Source organism: Gaeumannomyces tritici (assembly GCF_000145635.1).
Source record: "Gaeumannomyces tritici R3-111a-1 unplaced genomic scaffold supercont2.1, whole genome shotgun sequence".
Lineage (NCBI taxonomy): Eukaryota > Fungi > Ascomycota > Sordariomycetes > Magnaporthales > Magnaporthaceae > Gaeumannomyces > Gaeumannomyces tritici.
The window spans coordinates 5,580,851-5,597,281 of NW_008804545.1; the positions used below are offsets into that span (position 1 = coordinate 5,580,851).

The following is a 16,431-nucleotide window of genomic DNA, read 5'->3' on the forward strand; positions in this document are numbered from 1 at the left end:
GCTTCAAAGAGAGTTAAATCTATTGGAAACACCTCTGCTCTATTCGTATCAAGTCTCCTATCCTCCTCCACAGATTTGGTGCAGCGATACTACGTACAGGCACGCCCATGAGCTCCACATCCTCCCAAGTCGGCATGCGTGTGGGCAGGGGTCCAAAATCTTCCTGCCACACCTGCGCGACCTCAGGAGGGGGGGGGGGGGGGGACGAGAACGAGGAGGAATATGCACATCTACCCTTGCTTGGGTGGGACACCCTCCAGCCGAGCGACCACTGGCTGAAAGCTCTCCCCCACTCCTGCTGCTGATGATTCCGCCATGGGTCCGTATTGGTATAGCCTGCTGTAACTGTCCGTCCACCCTTCCGACGGGCCGGCTTTTCAGTGGTCTTCTTAAAGAGCCTTGTCATCCCCTCATCCTCGTCGGCTCTCCAGCCCTTCTTTTTTCCCCTTCTTCCGTCTACACAGCACCAAGCTTCCAGCCGGGGAATTCATTGTCTAGTTACCCACCTAGCGGAGGCATTTATAGAAAATCACTAACGCTTACACCAGTGGGGGGTCCCTCTTCGTCGGGCCAAGATGAGTAGCAACCCCGACGTCGAGAAGCTGCCCGCGAAGCAGCCGGTGGTGGACAACCATCACCATGTGTCGCCGGCCTCGCTCGACCACTCGAACGAGGAGGTCGGGATCGTCAACAAGTCGGCGCCTCTGGTCCGCGAACTGCGCAACCGACACATGCAGATGATCGCCATTGGTGGGTGAATACCTAGAGACAGCTCCTTTTCGTTCCTTATCAGACACTGACAATGAATGCTCTCGTCACGCAGGCGGAGCTATCGGCGCCGGTCTTTTTGTCGGCTCCGGCAACGCTCTCCATACCGGAGGGCCCGCGTCGCTCGTTATATGCTACACCATCATCGGAATCATGCTTCTGTTCACGACGCAGGCTTTGGCCGAGATGGCCGTGCTTTTCCCCATTAACGGCGCCTTCTACACCTACGTGGTCCGTTTCGTTGATCCGTCCTGGTAAGAGACCCGTGTCAAGCGACCCCCGAAGTCACCATCTAACCAATCGGGATTCACTGCAGGGGCTTTGCCATGGGGTGGGACTATGCCATCAGCTGGCTCACCGTGCTCCCGTTCGAGCTCATTGCTGCGGCCATCACCATTAAGTACTGGCGCGAGGACCTCAACCCGTCGGTTTGGATCGCGCCTTTCCTCGTGGTCCTCATCATAATCCAGATATTTGGCGTCCGGGGCTATGGCGAGGTTGAGTTCGTGCTCAGCGTCATCAAGATCATGGCCTGCATCGGCTTCATCATCGTGGGCATCGTCATCAACACGGGCGGCACCGGCAGCCAGGGGTATCTTGGTGCGCAGTACTGGCGAGACCCGGGGGCGTTCCAGAACGGCTTCAACGGCTTCGCTGGTGTTTTTGTCATCGCGGTGAGTCCAGTACCCGCCCCCTTTTTGTCTTGGCTGGTGCTAAACGGACGAACGACTTCTTCCTCCCCCAGGCCTTTGCGTTTGGCGGCACCGAGCTCGTCGGCCTGGCGGCGGCCGAGTCCAGCGACCCGCGGCGCTCGATCCCGCTGGCGACCAAGCAGGTGTTTTGGCGCATCTTCTTCTTCTACGTCGTGAACCTCTTCATCGTCGGGCTCATCGTTCGGTCCGACGACAAGCGGCTGCTCGGGTCGTCCAGCGCCGACACCAAGGCGTCCCCGTTCGTGCTGGCGCTCGAGGATGCGGGGATCCAGGTGCTACCGCACATCATGAACGGCGTCATCACTCTAGCCGTTATTTCTGTCGCGAACTCGTGTACTTTCGGTTCGACGCGCACCATGCAGGCGCTCGCGGAGCGCGGTATGGCGCCCAAGATGCTTGCCTACGTCGACAAGCGCGGCCGGCCGCTCGTGTGCATCATCATCCAGCTCGCCTTTGGGCTACTGGCCTTCATCGGCGAGTCGGCCGACTCGGGCAAGGTCTTCTCGTGGCTGCTGGCGCTGAGCGCGCTGTCCTTCTTCTTCGTCTGGGGCTCCATCTGCCTGGCGCATATACGCTTCCGCGCGGCCTGGAAGCTGCAGGGATACTCTCTAGACCTTATCCCTTACAAGCCCACGCTGGGTGTTTATGGCAGTTGGATCGGGCTCATCCTCAACATCCTCTGCCTCATTGCCACCTTTTACAGCGCCCTTTATGTAAGGAAGCCAAGTTGCCCTTGTTTTTACCATGCTTTAAAGCACTCACAGCTAACGCACCTTTCTCCCCTCCTCACGCAGCCCTCTCCTAATGCCACGCCCGAAGTCGAGTACTTCTTCCAGCAGTACCTCGCAGCATTTGTCGTGATCCCGCTATACCTGGGATGGAAGATTTACTCGAGGGACTGGAGGCTGTATGTGCCGCTGAGGGACATCGATCTCAGGACGGGGGTGCGGATGCTTGACCTTGATGCCGAGCCCGAAGAGAAGAAGAGCTGGTTGATGCGTGTGGCTAGGGGTTTGTTTTAATCCCTACCACGGAGCTAACTAAGCCAAGTGGAAGCGATATGAAAGTCGGAATGTGTAGGTAACTAGTGCACCTAGCTTTTAGATACCAACTGTTTCCATTGTTATATTATGTACCTGTTTGTTATTTCTCGTTTATTTAGATGCGATTCCATCGTGCTACAAGTCACGATTCCCATCTGATCCATCTCATCTGATCTGCTCAAATGATGACTTCGAATTGAATTCAGCAATCGGTCGTGACCGCCTCAGCTGGGCGGCGGGGCAGTCGGGACTCGGGTCCAGAGTTGCAAGGCAGGCGCTCCACCTTGGCGCTCCACCTTGGCGCTCCTTGCCCGCCAAGTGGTGGCCTGTGGTGGCCCCTGGGTGCCAGCTGGCAGTGCCAGAGGAGGGCCGACACGACCCCCCAAGCCGTCTACTTGGCGGAGCTCGCAGTGACGACGCTGGGTGGGATTCGCTGCATGAAACCAGGCTTGCAAGAGCCTGACATCCATCTCGCTGCCGCTGCCTGCACTGATTGATTGACCGCGCTGTCTTTTCCGGCACTAGCCTACTGCTCAAGGTCGAGAGCCTCGGTTTTTTTTTCTTGCTTGCTTTGCTGAGCGACGAGGGCGCCGGCGATGTAACAAACGCCCTGCCGGAACCAGCCCTCTCTCTCTCCCCTCCCTCGGCTGCCATCCCTCGCTGCCGCTCGACCACCCTCACAGCTCAGAAAACGGACCCCAGCCCGAGCCAGGCATCTCGACCGCCACCGACCTGCAATCTAGACCTGCTTCTCCAACCGTCGCCGCAGCCTGCACCAACCCGCAGCTGCATACATAGATCAAATAGATTCCGACCTGCCACACCTGCCACACCTGCCATACTGGCCGTGCCTACCTACACCTACCTACACCTACTTACCTACACCAACCTAGGTTCCCGACCTGCCGACCAGACGCCGACTGCGAGTCTGCTTGTCCCACACTGTACTCCTTCCACCGCTACGAACTCGAGATCGGCCTGCGAGCCTCCCCCGCCTCCTTGGCCTCCCAATCCTCGCTCGAAACGACAACAGACGGCCTACCCACACCCACACCCAGCCGGCCGCGGTAGATGGCCTCGTCGTACGGCCACGGCCAGCCGGCCGCGCACGGCGCTCCGGGCCACCATGGCGGGCCTGGGGCAGCACCGGCTGGCACTTTTACGCCCGGCACCAAGATCCAGGTGGGCGGGCACCGGGTGGTGATCCAGAAGTACCTCTCCGAGGGCGGCTTCGCACACGTCTACCTCGTCAAGCTGCAGCAGGCAGTCAGCGGAACGGACCTGGCCGTGCTCAAGCGCGTGGCCGTGCCCGACAAGGAGGCCCTGCGCGGCATGCGCACCGAGGTCGAGACCATGAAGCGCCTCAAGGGCCACCGCGCCATCGTCACCTACATGGACTCGCACGCCTCGGAGCTACAGGGCGGCGGCTACGAGGTCTTCCTGCTCATGGAGTTCTGCGACGGCGGCGGCCTCATTGACTTTATGAACACACGCCTGCAGCACCGCCTGACCGAGCCCGAGATCTTGGGCATCTTCACCGACGTGGCCGAGGGCGTCGCCTGCATGCACTACCTCAAGCCTCCGCTGCTGCACCGCGACCTCAAGGTGGAGAACGTCCTCATCACCACCCACAGCGGCGCCCGCAAGTTCAAGCTGTGCGACTTTGGCTCCGCCGCGCCGCGCCGCCCCGCGCCCACGACGGTGGTCGAGTGCCGTCTCATGGACGAGGACGTCCAGAAGCACACGACCCTGCAATACCGCAGCCCCGAGATGATTGACGTCTACCGCAAGCAGCCCATCGACGAGAAGTCCGACATCTGGGCCCTCGGCGTCCTGCTCTATAAGCTATGCTATTACACCACCCCCTTTGAAGACCAGGGCCAGCTGGCTATCCTGAACGCAAGTTTCAAGTACCCGGCCTACCCCGTCTTTTCCGACAGGTTAAAAAGGCTCATCGGTAAGACGGAGACACGAGCAGAACCCGCAACCGTGACTAGCTGAGTTGGTGGCTGACATCAAGGTCGGGGGGTTTGCTTTTTCTCCTGGCGTGGCACGCATGCAGGCTCCATGCTGAAGGAGAGCCAGGATGCACGTCCTAATATATATCAAGTCCTTCGGGAAGGATGCTCCATGCAAGGCCGCGAGGTTCCTATCAAAGATGTGCGGCACCACCCCCTTTCAAAGAAGGGACGGCCATGAGAACGGGACGCTGACCGTGATTTGCAGATTTACTCGGGCAAGCCACGGCCAGAAGCCCACGCAGGCGCAAAACCCCCCGCCATTGTAGATAAGCCTCTGCCTGCACCCGTGGTTGGAGCTTCGTTTGCTGCTGCGCCGAAACCACAGCAGGCGATTCCAGAGGTCGTTCCTATGAGGAGAGGCCGCCCCCAACAATCCACGGCAAGCCAGCCGGCAGCACCCAAACCCAGCCCTTCTCCGATGAGGGCCACCAACGACGACCCCTTCGCTGCTCTGGACTCCAAGTCTTCGTCACTACCGAAACCCGGCGCTTCGGTTGGGAAGTCGGCAGATGAGCTCTCGTCTCGTTTTCCAACCCTGGACCAGTTCTCTCTCCTGCACGACCACGGGACGACATTTAATTTCGACGAGCAGCTGATGTCCCCCGAGGCCATCCGCCCCAAAGACCTTGACCAGAGAGTCACGGAAAGGCTGGCGGACGAGGTTTTTGCCGCGAGGTCGCCATCACCGCCAAAGCCGTCCCTGCACGGAGCCAAGTCCGATCATAGCAAACCGCCCATGATGTCGCCCCCGGTGCAGCCGGCTTCGGCGCCTCCAAGGTCCACCGAAATTAGCCGTGCATCGGCCATTATTGCGCAGACTCCAGAGCTGCAAGCACTCGCTTCACCGCCGCTCCAGGCGTACTCTCCTCCGAAACCAAAGCCCGTAATGGTGTCGACCGGGACCATGACTGGGACTCCTCCTGGTGAGAAGTTGCAAGCTCAGGCTCCGAGCTATAGATACAACACGGGAGACATGCACCGCTCGTCCAGTGTGCCGAGGATGCAAGATATGAACGGTAGTTTGCAAGCACGGGCCGAGGTTCCTCCAGCCCAGGGTAGCACGACTCCGCGCGTGTCGTCGTTCCCGTCCGGCACCGGCCATGCGCGCCAGCAATCGTCATCATCGAGACCTTCGCTGGAGGGGGGCCGCCCCAGCGCGGATCTCTTGGATCCCGCTTACAAGACGGTTGCAGGAAGCGCGCGACCACGGCCAGTGAGCACTCATCTCGAGTCGAACCTGGACTATCTCCGCGAGAGGGAGCGAGAACGGGAGTGGGAGCAGCAGCGCACTATTTCTTCTCCAAGGCTGATGGATCCCACTCCATCGCCTCGACCTGGCGCTACAGAAGAGTCAAATATTGCTTCCAACGTCGACTTTCTGCGAACGATGGAAGAAACCGAGAAAAAGAAGTCAGGAAAGCACATGAAGAGGTCCAGCCTGACGGCACTTTCGGGGACCAAGAACATACTGGCGGGCAAATTCGGGGACGCGTTCAAGCGTTTCGAGACCAACACGAGCGGCCCGCCGCCGGCGAGGACGCCATCGCCGCTGAAGCAGATGGGGCGGCACGACCTCACGCCCATCGCGGGGTCCGAGGCCACCGACGGGAGGTCCGACGACGGAGAGGTGCTCGAGGAGACGGACGACATGTCGCCCGAGATGCGGCGCGAGATTGAGCGGCGCAGGCTGTCGATGGAGGAGAAGCGGGTGGCAGCGGCCGGTGCAGAGTACCGGCAGAGGATTGCGCTGCGCGACCCGACGACGGGGAGCTCCTCGGCCACGTCGCTCCCCAAGAGCATCGGCGGCGTGTCTCGCGCCACGTCGATCCAGAACAAGGTGCAGAGCCTTTTGGACGAAAGCACCAAATCGACAGCGCAGATCACCCGCACCGCTCAAGGCTATGGCCACTTTACCGAGCCGCCCAATGTTGTTGGCTCGGATGAGAGTGGGCGCATCGACGGTGTGGCGAGAAAGCCGCTCGCGAGCATTCCGCGGCTGACGGGGCAGCAACAGCAGCAGCCACAGCAGCAGCCAAGACAAGGCGGGGCTGGCCTCGCCATCAACTCGGAACCGGGCTTCCAGGGGCGAATAGGGTCGCCTCTGCCGGTCGCGAACAAAGCCGACCCCTCGGCGACATTAACACGGCCGGTGCCTCTGATGCCCAGCACGAGCGGGCGACCGGCGGCACCTCCGAAGCCGGTGCATCTGAACAAGCACCTTACGAGCGGCGGCCGGCCGGCGTCGCCACCGAAGCCAGCCTACCTTGGCAATAATATCAACAAGCCCCTGCCGCGCGGGCCGCCGGGGTCGCAGCTGGTGGCGCCGAGCTTGCCAGGGCAGCCGGCGTTGGACATGACTGTGCAGGAGAGAGACGACTACCTGAGCGACTTCCAGAAGCGATTTCCTAGCCTGACATCGATAGAGATGGTCGAGCGCGACATCAGGGCCGAGGCGTCGGATGGGCGATCGAGGCGTTGAAAGAGGCACAAGAATTATAGACGGAAAGAAGTCATGATGATGCCAATCTTGAAAGAGCCACGTCCTGCTTGCTTGCTCCTTCCTTTGGTCTGTTTTCGTTTTGCCGCCGGCTTGCCCGGCATCCTTTCTCTAGGTGCTGCCGCCACAGAGCTTTGGTCAGGCAGGGAAGCAAAACAGTACCTACAGGATGTAGTATCCTAGGCTGGGCCGCGGGTTATGCATTTCTATTCTCTTTCTTCTTCTTCTTCCCTATCCTTGGTTGATTTTCAAGTCTTGGAAACTACATCTTGTTTGGGAACGGGCTTTGCTAGCTACAACTACACGACATAGATCAGCGGCAACAGACGCATGTGCCGCCAATGAAAACCCTGGGCACCTACTAGTACTTGAGAAGTGTGGTAACACCGACCTTGACACGGAAACGGGCGGATGCAGGCACATGCAAGATTGAGTCGGCGATTTGGCGGGCTTGGATAGGGGTCCGTCCAGTCCAGGGTGGCCCAACTCGGCGATCCAAATGCCCCTCCAAGCCCTCAGTGTTCCCCGCACTGCTGCCCGCATGGTTCCCCTTGGCCCTGTGGGTGGTCTCGCTGTCGGGCTCTACCTGGAGGCTGCCTGCGGTCTCAGGAAAAGCTTTCTGGTCGCCGATGGGGGGTTTTGTGCTGTTCTGCCCGGCGATTGAAGGAGGCAAATGGATTGTTGTCAATGTTCCCGACCCGGTCTATAAAAAGCGAGGGTCCGGGACGCCCACTTTGCACGAATCTCGGGTTGCAGCATTGAATTGGAACCAGACCTTTTGAACACCAGAAACACAAGCATTTGAGCCCAAGCCTCTCCATCACGCACAAACTACTGCCTCTTACCAACAGATCAACCAGTTACATCACTTTTCCACACACATCCCGCAAAATGTGTTTCGGCGCGACCTGTGGCACCTGCTGTAAGTTTCTCATTTCTTACACCAATCCTTTTTTTTATTTTTTTTATTTTTTTATTACCGACACGCAGGGACTCATACCCCTTCGCAGCCAAAAAGTCGTGGCGCGGCTGCGGCTCGCACATACCCTCGGCCATGTCGGGCGTCAAGGAGGAGGACTGGTGCACCTGCGAGCCAAAGGTGACGGTCGACGGCAAGGAGTTCCCGCCCGCCGCAAAGGCCTCCATCCCCGGCGCCGCCTGGCTCGGGAGCCTGCTGGGCGGCGGCGGCGGTGACGGTAGCGGTAGCGGCAAGCCTGACGGTCAGGACAAGAAGGGCGAGCTGTAAGCGGCGGGTTGGCTCGAGATGGGTTATTTACTTGATTGAGAGGGGGGCAGGGAGCGTATGTTTATGTATGTAAATGCGGTGGGAGCGCGGTGGGAGGCGTCTTTCACGAAATCCTTTTGCCTCCAAGACCTCTTTTCGCTCATTCGGCTCCCCCGCATACGGGGCACTTGATCCGCACCAGCGCTAGCACCATGGCGCCGAGCAGTGCAGAGAGCAGCTTCCAGCGTTGGCCACTAGAAGGCTCGTGCCAAGGTTCATCGCCCACGGCCGGTGACTGCGCAGACCCTCGTGTCGGCTTAGAGACAATTCCTCAAGGCATGCATCCCGCGTGCACCATTTCCACTCAAAATCAACGATTCCCAAAAAGAATGTTGACAAACTATCATGATACCTTGATATCCAAAGGAACCCTGTGTCCACTTAACCTTTCCTCCTTTTTGTCACTCCTGGCCCTGTATACAAGGTGTCTGGGGTCGGCCCTTGCCGTCCAGCGTTGCTTGACTGGACGTCCTGTTCGACGGGGTTTAAAAGGGAGCCAGCATCTGACTGAATCGAGGACCCTAACTCCCGGGAAAGCTCTGTTGTTGCCTCAGGAAGAGGTGGAACATCGAAATCTAACCCCAACGGCAATTGCTCAATGGCGGAACAAATGTTTTTGAAATGAGCGGGCGTCCACGTGTCGTAAACGTTTTTGGTGAATCGATACGCTGCCCATTTGTTCTTGCCGTCCAATTCTGTAAAATCGAAAGTACGGATCGGGTGGCGGTAATACGTTGTGTTTTCCCCGGCTATTATAGGGTAGTGGCCGTAAATTCGCACTGCTCTATGATCGTGTGAAATTGAAAAGGCGAGAATCTGACGGTGGACTTCACTCTCACGCTTGACAAGACGGAAAAGCTCCACAATGGCCCGCACCGCAAGGGTCATACTGTGGGCGTTCTGTCGATCCGCGGTATCGAGCGTTTCGGCGCAGCATTTTACCTCGCATGTCAGGAATGGGAAGTGCATACTGTATGTAGCCATGACGAAGGACTGGTCTCCGGAAAGGAAATTGCCAATAATTGGCTCCAATTTGGCGAGCTGGTCTTCGGTGAATGCCTCTCTTCTAAAGCCAACGCAATAATCGGGTTGGGGACGGGTGCCGGTTAGCGGGATCGAATTGTTCCACCCTGCGTTGACGCTTTCGATAAGGTGCTTGCAGCTTTTGTTGCGAAGCGCATGTGATTCAGCCGACGGAACGATGAGCCGGGAAATATCCTGGATAACCCTAGCTTCATTCGTATTCTCGAGGTTCTGACAAGCATCCACGAAGATATCGTCATCGAAATGCGTCCCGTTGGGAAGAGGTTGTTCGCCGTTAAGGAGGTCCTGGACAAGAGTTTTGCTCGCATCCGTAATACCTAGCTCGGACATTTTCATGTACGAGCCCTTGGTCTGAAGCAGGAGCGAGTACTGCGCATTTTTATACGGTGCACTCTTCTCCGCTCGCGGCTTCTGATCGCTCGCCGCCGTCGTGGAAGCGACAGAGTTGGATCGCTTACGCGATAGGCCGGACGAAGATTTCTTTCGCATGAGTAAACGCTCCATGGTGGCGGGCTTGAACAAGCCCTCTGGCCAGTGCTGTTCCTTGGCCCAGAACGCAATCGGATCAGGGTCGTCGTCGCCAATCAATAGCTCGTTGAACGTGCTCCCAGCAGGGGGTGTATGGGGTGTCCGCTGTCGCTTCTGGCCTGGGTCGTCGGAGCCATACTGGGGCGCGTCGATAGATTGCTTGCGCTTGCGAGCGGGTTGCTCCTGGATGCGATCGCGCTTTCGAGTTGGGCTTTTGCGCGATTGGATCCCCAGGGGCTGCTCTCCTGCCTACTGTTAGCAAAGAGTTCCATCCGGCGTTGCGAGGGATCGTTACCTTGAATCTTTGGCGCCGACGATGGGGGCCGCTCCTGGGCCGCTGTTTGGGCCCCAGCCCGAGCCATGACGGTGAGGATGGACAGGAATGCGAGGTCCTGTGCATGGGCTGTCGGGGAATCGAGGTTTTAAGATGGTGTCACCAGCCCCATCTTTAGGCGCCAGCCATGGACGCGTCGGATCGCGGGGCAATTTAGCCGCGCCATGCCACCCCGGGCCTCTATTTACTACCTAGGTAATCAGCCCCTCTTTCCCGGTATCGGCGTGATCGGGACTATAGCTTGACAGCAGCAAATACAACACCCGGCTCTCCAGCATGATAGCGTCCAACCCGGGTGACTAGTCTTCAAGAGGCACAAGTACCCAGGCGGTCCTGTGACTAACCCCACTGCCCAGACAGAACATATAATACCACCGTATAGCTGCACGCCCTCCATCCCGTTATCTTTTGCGTCCTGATCTGCCCATGTCGAGCTGCCCAAAGGCAAAGCAATCGCAAATACCTTTTATGTACCGTTCCAAGTAACGAAAAAAAAACCAATCCATGGCCCTGCTATCGCCCGCCCTCGCCGCGGCGGCGCTCGCGCTCGCGTGCGTCGTCTACGTGGTGCGCCAGCTGCTCCTCTCTGGCCTGCGGCGCGCGCCGGGGCCCTGGCACACGCTCCTCACGGGGGCGGCGCTGAGGTGGCACGAATTTCACGGCAACCGAACGCGCTACGTGCACCACCTGCACCTCCGGCACGGCCCCGTGGTGCGGCTGGGCCCCAACGAGCTCGCCTTTGCGTCGACCGAGGCCGCGCGCGAGATCTACTGCTCCGGCGGCAGCGGCTACGACAAGACCGAGTTTTATAACCTGTTCACCGTCTACGGCAGGAGGACCATGTTCTCGACGCTGAACAAGGAGGATGTAAGGTGCAAAAAGGGAGGGAAAGGGGGGGCCTTGTCCTCGTTCGTCATTGGCTCGCAACTTGATGGAGCGTGAGAAAAGGAAGAGTTTAGCGAGCGTGTAAAGGACATGGGCTTACAAGCGGCTTTTTCTTTCGTTATGTAGCATGCCAAGAAGAAGAGGATCTTGGCCGACAGATATGCCAACAGCAACGTGATGCGCCAGCCCGCCCTCGCCGGCATCCAGCAGTGCGCCCGGAACTTTGCCGACCTGTGCGGTGCTTCTGTGGGCAAGAGTCTTGATATCTATGTAAGTGCCGCACCCATTTTCCTCATCTATATATTTTCTCTAGCAACGAATCCACGCGGCTGATGCGCCCAGATCGGTATGTGCATTTGCCCATCGGCCGCCTTTACCCCTTCTATGATATCGTATGCATCACAACCAACAACCCCCCCTCAAAAAAAAAACACAGCCCTCCACTCGTACGCATTCGACTGCGTGACGCACCACCTCTTCCACCCCTTCGGCGCCAGCTCCCTGCGCAGCAAGGCGGACGAGGAGGTGATGCGCGAGGTCACCTTCGACGACAGCCTGCAGAACCGGCTGCTCAAGCACCACAGCCCGACCCTGCACGCGCTCGCGGGCCGCGCCGTGGCGGCGCTCGCCGGCGCCCGGCCGCGCGAGACGCCGCTGGCCGACCGCTTCGTGCTCGAGACGACGGCGCGCGCCAAGGCCTCGCCCTTTACGCTGCTCAGCCGCATGCACGACAGGAAGAAGGCAGCGGTCGATGGCGAAGCAGCGAGAGGAGGAGGAGGAGGGCTGGAGCAGGTCGACATCGCGGCCGAGTGCTGCGACCACATGGTGGCCGGCATCGACACCACGGGCGACGCGCTCTGCTTCCTCATGTACCAGCTCTCGCTGCCCGAGTCGGTCGCGCTGCAGCGCCGCCTACAGGCTGAACTCAAGGGCGCACAGCAGCAGCAGCAGCAGCAACCCGACGGCGGGACGACGCCGACGACGACAACACAGTTCGACCGCCTCCCGTTCCTAGACGCCGTCGTGCACGAGGGCCTGCGCTGCTTCCCCGCCATCCCCATGTCGCTGCCGCGCTACGTGCCGGCGGGCGGCCGCACCATCGACGGCGTCTTCGCGCCCGCCGGCACCGTCGTCAGCTGCCAGGCTTACTCGGTCCACCGCCTCAACCGCGACGTCTTCCCCCGCCCCGAGACCTTTGACCCGGACCGCTGGCTCCGGCCCGAGGGCGACGCCGCTCGCCGCCGCCACATGTTTGCCTTTTCCAACGGCGGCAGGGGCTGCATCGGGAAGCAGTAAGTGGGCAGAGCAGAGCAAGTGGTGGTGGCACCAAGGACAGGGAAATGGAACGCTGACGTGCTACCCACCCCCACCTCTTGGACAGCCTGGCATTGGCAGAGATGAAGCTGCTGCTCAGGGACGTCTACTCGCGCTTCTCGACCGCCCCGGACCCCTGCATGACGCCCGAGTCCATGGCCATGTCGGATCAGCTGATCTCGTCGCGGCCCGCGGGCCAGCGGTGCCTGTTGCGCTTCATCCCCCTCGAGGACCACGCCTAGTAGCGGGCCAAGAGTAGTCTTTGCTTACGGCCAAATAGTTCTGGGGCAAGCCTCCCGCATGCTCAACAAACCCACAGACCTCTGGACACGTGGTTCCGCTTGCCGTGTTCGACACAATCCTGGAGTCCTGCATCACCAATGCCAAGATGCTCGTTCGACAGCCATCTTTTCGTCGCCATTGGGCCCATGTTCGGGATCTGCAGGCAATAGCTGGCAAAGACGTGGCAGACTCTAGGAACGAGGCAGGAGTCGAGATTGGATCGACATCCACCTTCTCTCTTTGGGCTTCCCAGCAGGAAGACCGGTGTCAATTTTGATAGGCATCCCGGGAGATGGCTGCTGATAGGCTCAGATGAAGAATCAGAAAATCAAAACTTTTTTCTATGCTCGAACCAACTCCAACCAACCATATGCACGGTGACCAATGCCGCCAACCAAAAATACTTACGCAGACCAACCCAACCGACCCAAAAACCAAAAGCAAAAAAAGAAAAAAAAAAAGGTGCAAAAACTCCTACCCCCGGCGAAGCGTGGCCTTGGCAGTTCTTAGACCGCCCAGGCATTCAGGTTGAGCAGTTGGCAGCCCTCTCCGCCAGCCGGCCGCGAGGCGAGCTGACCGATGCGGAAAACAGTCTCTCCCTGGGCTTGGAGGGAGCTGGTCACAGAGGTTGCGCTCGCCGCGTCCACAACAATGGCCATGCCGATGCCGTTGTTGAAGGTGCGTGCCATCTCGGCGGGCACCACGTTGCCCGCAGCCCTGAGCCACGCAAACACGGGAGGGACGGTGAAGGAGGCCACGTCGATTTCGGCCGCCAGGTGTGCCGGCAGCATGCGGGGCACGTTCTCGGTCAGGCCGCCGCCCGTGATGTGTGCGAGGCCCTTGATGCCACCGTTGCCCGCCGCGATGGCGGACAGAAGCGACTTGACGTAGATGCGGGTCGGAGTCAAGAGGCTTTCGGCAATAGACCGCGCGCCCGCCTCCCATGGGCAAGGGTCCGAGTACGAGAGCCCAGACTTCTCGACGATGCGACGCACCAACGAGAAGCCGTTGGAGTGCACTCCGTCCGAGGCCAGGCCGAGCACGACATCACCCGAGACCATGGCATCTTTGCGCGGCAGGCGCTCTGAGGCCTTCATGATGCCCACAGCGGCGCCCGCAACGTCGTAGTCGCCAGCTTGGTACATACCCGGCATCTCAGCCGTCTCGCCGCCCACCAGGGCACAACCAGAGCGTCGGCAGCCCTCGGCAACGCCCTCGACGAACGATGCCGCCATGGCGACGTCCAGTTGGCTGCAGCCGTAGTAGTCGAGGAACATGACGGGCTCGGCGCCCTGCACCACCAGGTCGTTGACGTTCATGGCCACCAGGTCAATACCGACAGTATCGTGTCGCGCCGCCGCCTGAGCAATCTTGAGCTTGGTGCCTACGCCATCAATAGCGCCCACCAGGATCGGCGCGCCGGCATATCCTGCCCTCGACAGGTCCACCTCACCTCCGAAGCCACCAATCTCGGCATCGGCGCCGGGCCGCGCCGTGGCAGCAACGGCCTTCTTGATACGGTCGACCAGCTCGTTGCCCGCATCAATACTGACACCAGCCTGTGCGTACGAGAGCGACTCTTTTGCCGCCTGCTTCTGGTCCTTGCTCCTGAAGGCGCGGTGTGCAATGTCCTTTCGGAAAAACATACCCTCGAAGGAAATCAACGGAACGCCGTGGCTGTAGGCCTTCTGGACGGCTGCCTCAAGCGAGTCGGCTGTGGCGTTGGCCGCGATAACGCGCCCGCCCGAGGTTTGTAACTGCCCGTCCTGGGCCAGCTTGGTGCCGGCATGGAAGATGTTTACGCTCTCAGGTGGCTGCCCGACAGTCATGGGGGTGCCCTTGGCGTAGCTGTTTGGGTATCCACCAGCCGCGACGACAACCGTAGCACTGAACTTGGGCTCGACCTTGATGGTGACCTGGTCCAGCCAGCCCTCAGCGCATGCAACCACGATCTCGGCCAGATCGGTGTCAGCCGAGAGCAGCGGCAGGAGGGTTTGGGTCTCGGGGTCGCCAAAGCGCACGTTGTACTCAAGCACCTTGGGGCCGTTGGCGGTGATCATGAGACCGGTGAAAAGCATGCCGCGGAACGGGCAGCGGTCCCTGCGCATACCGTCGATGGTGGGCTGCAGGACCTCGCGCTCTATGCGGGCGATGAGTTCCGGGGTGGCAATGTTGGTCGGGGCGTAGCAACCCATGCCGCCGGTGTTGGGGCCTTGGTCGCCGTCAAAGATTCGCTTGTGGTCCTGCGCTGGGGGCAGGGATCGGATCGTGTAGCCGTCACAGAAGGAGAGGATGCTCAGTTCGTCACCCTCGAGGAACTCTTCAACGACGACTTCGTCGCCGGCAGCGCCAAAGGCCTTGTCCACCATGATCTGCTTGAGGGCATCCTGCGCCTCTTGAGCGGTTCCGGGGATGATGACGCCCTTGCCAGCGGCAAGGCCAGTTGCCTTGATGACGACGTTGTGGCCGACCTTGCTCACGTAGGCCGAGGCGGCGGCATGGTCCGAGAAGTTCTCGTAGGCGGCTGTCGGGATGTTGTGGCGCTTCATGAAGTCCTTGGAGAAGGTCTTGCTGCCCTCCATGCGGGCGGCATCCCGCGAAGGGCCGAAGCAGGGGATGCCGGCGCGGCGGAAGTAGGCCTCGACGCCATCGACGAGCGGGGCCTCGGGGCCGGGGACGACGAGGTTGACGTTGGAGGCGCGGGCAAGGGCCACGAACCCGTCAAAGTCCTCGGCCGAGACGGTCGTGTTGTTGGAGACCTTGGGCAGCGAAGCGGTGCCGCCATTGCCAGGCACAACGACGATGGACTCGACGCGCGGCGATTGGCTCAGCTTCCACGCCAGCGCATGCTCTCGGCCGCCATTGCCGATGAGCAGGACGCGGAGAGACGCCATCCCTGCAAAGGGTCGATGAGGGGGACTGTACGGAGGACAGTAGGGAGCGGCGAGGACGAGGCCGGTGCAGAAACAGCGAGTTGCTGGATTCAATGCATTCTCACGCAAGTCAGGCTTCTCTTAGAAAAAGATCAAGTTCACTCGAGGCTAGGAGTGGGATAGACCGGGAGGAGGAGGCTCTGGAGGGGCCAGCCGCCACGGCAAGCTTGTGATTGGGTCATGTCCGATCTCTTTGGCAAATTTTTTTCGTTTCTGTTCACCTGGGTTGAGCTTTTTTTTTGCCTCTGGAGTCGTTTCCCCTCCAGGCGGGGTGCGCGCCTTCGACGTCGTTCCAACAATGCAGCACCTTGGAGGGGTCGCCCCACCTGTCATGCGGAACGGGGCTCCACCCGCGTCGCTCCTACGCCTGCCCCTGCCTGCTCAGTGAGGCAACCCGAGTCAAACCCCGACACAAACCACAAACCTGTCAGTCAGCGTTTTTAAGGGCAGCCTTCCCGCCATCGCCACGGAACGACAGAAACCAAAAAGTAAACCTGAACCCCCTAAAATTCCTTCTCCATCAAGAGAAAAAAAGACAACAATTTTTTTTCTTGTGCCTCCCCTGGGCTTGTTCTTGCCGCCACTCGACAGCGCCATTCCCAACCGGCCGAACCCGCCCAATTGTCTGCTGACTGGCCGACCGTGCGGTCCGTTGAGTTCAAGAGCACGCCTCACAAACAAACACCATCCTCCGGTCTGCTCTGTACTGCAGCCCAGCCAACCCCCAGACAAGAGGAGAGAGAGAGAGAGAGAGAGAGAGAGAGAGAGAGAGAGAGAGAGACGA

At 59.8% G+C, this 16,431-nt stretch overlaps 6 protein-coding genes across 7 annotated transcripts; 4 read left to right on the plus strand and 2 right to left on the minus strand.

Moving 5' to 3' along the window:
- The first annotated feature begins 438 nt into the window (after positions 1–438).
- On the plus strand, positions 439–2,689 carry GGTG_01767 (amino-acid permease inda1). The gene is made up of 5 exons (XM_009219537.1): positions 439–750; positions 824–1,022; positions 1,085–1,442; positions 1,514–2,194; positions 2,276–2,689. The coding sequence occupies exons 1-5, from the start codon at positions 576–578 to the stop codon at positions 2,501–2,503; spliced, it is 1,641 nt and encodes a 546-aa protein (XP_009217801.1). The 5' UTR covers positions 439–575; the 3' UTR covers positions 2,504–2,689.
- A 257-nt stretch (positions 2,690–2,946) lies between these two features.
- GGTG_01768 (NAK protein kinase) lies at positions 2,947–7,483 on the plus strand. Its single transcript, XM_009219538.1, has 3 exons — positions 2,947–4,481; positions 4,587–4,684; positions 4,751–7,483. Exons 1-3 carry the CDS (start codon positions 3,596–3,598, stop codon positions 7,022–7,024), a joined length of 3,258 nt encoding a protein of 1,085 aa, XP_009217802.1. The 5' UTR covers positions 2,947–3,595; the 3' UTR covers positions 7,025–7,483.
- Positions 7,484–7,541: 58 nt separating this feature from the next.
- GGTG_01769 (hypothetical protein) lies at positions 7,542–7,706 on the plus strand (the record flags this gene model as incomplete). The annotated part of the gene is made up of 1 exon (XM_009219539.1): positions 7,542–7,706. The coding sequence occupies one exon, from the start codon at positions 7,542–7,544 to the stop codon at positions 7,704–7,706; it is 165 nt and encodes a 54-aa protein (XP_009217803.1).
- Positions 7,707–7,957: 251 nt separating this feature from the next.
- GGTG_01770 (hypothetical protein) lies at positions 7,958–10,351 on the minus strand. Its single transcript, XM_009219540.1, has 2 exons — positions 10,195–10,351; positions 7,958–10,144 (listed from the first exon to the last, which is right to left on the minus strand). Exons 1-2 carry the CDS (start codon positions 10,259–10,261, stop codon positions 8,709–8,711), a joined length of 1,503 nt encoding a protein of 500 aa, XP_009217804.1. The 5' UTR covers positions 10,262–10,351; the 3' UTR covers positions 7,958–8,708.
- Positions 10,352–10,462: 111 nt separating this feature from the next.
- On the plus strand, positions 10,463–13,066 carry GGTG_01771. 2 transcript variants are annotated; one of them, XM_009219542.1, is made up of 5 exons: positions 10,463–11,100; positions 11,245–11,388; positions 11,461–11,464; positions 11,555–12,410; positions 12,500–13,066. In XM_009219542.1, exons 1-5 carry the CDS (start codon positions 10,738–10,740, stop codon positions 12,672–12,674), a joined length of 1,542 nt encoding a protein of 513 aa, XP_009217806.1. In that variant the 5' UTR covers positions 10,463–10,737; the 3' UTR covers positions 12,675–13,066. The 2 variants fall into 2 exon arrangements, with proteins under 2 accessions (XP_009217806.1, XP_009217805.1); XM_009219541.1 differs by having other exon boundaries at positions 11,461–12,410.
- On the minus strand, positions 11,193–15,919 carry GGTG_01772 (phosphoribosylformylglycinamidine cyclo-ligase). The gene has a single exon (XM_009219543.1). It carries the CDS (start codon positions 15,606–15,608, stop codon positions 13,221–13,223), a length of 2,388 nt encoding a protein of 795 aa, XP_009217807.1. The 5' UTR covers positions 15,609–15,919; the 3' UTR covers positions 11,193–13,220.
- Between the last annotated feature and the right edge of the window lie 512 nt (positions 15,920–16,431).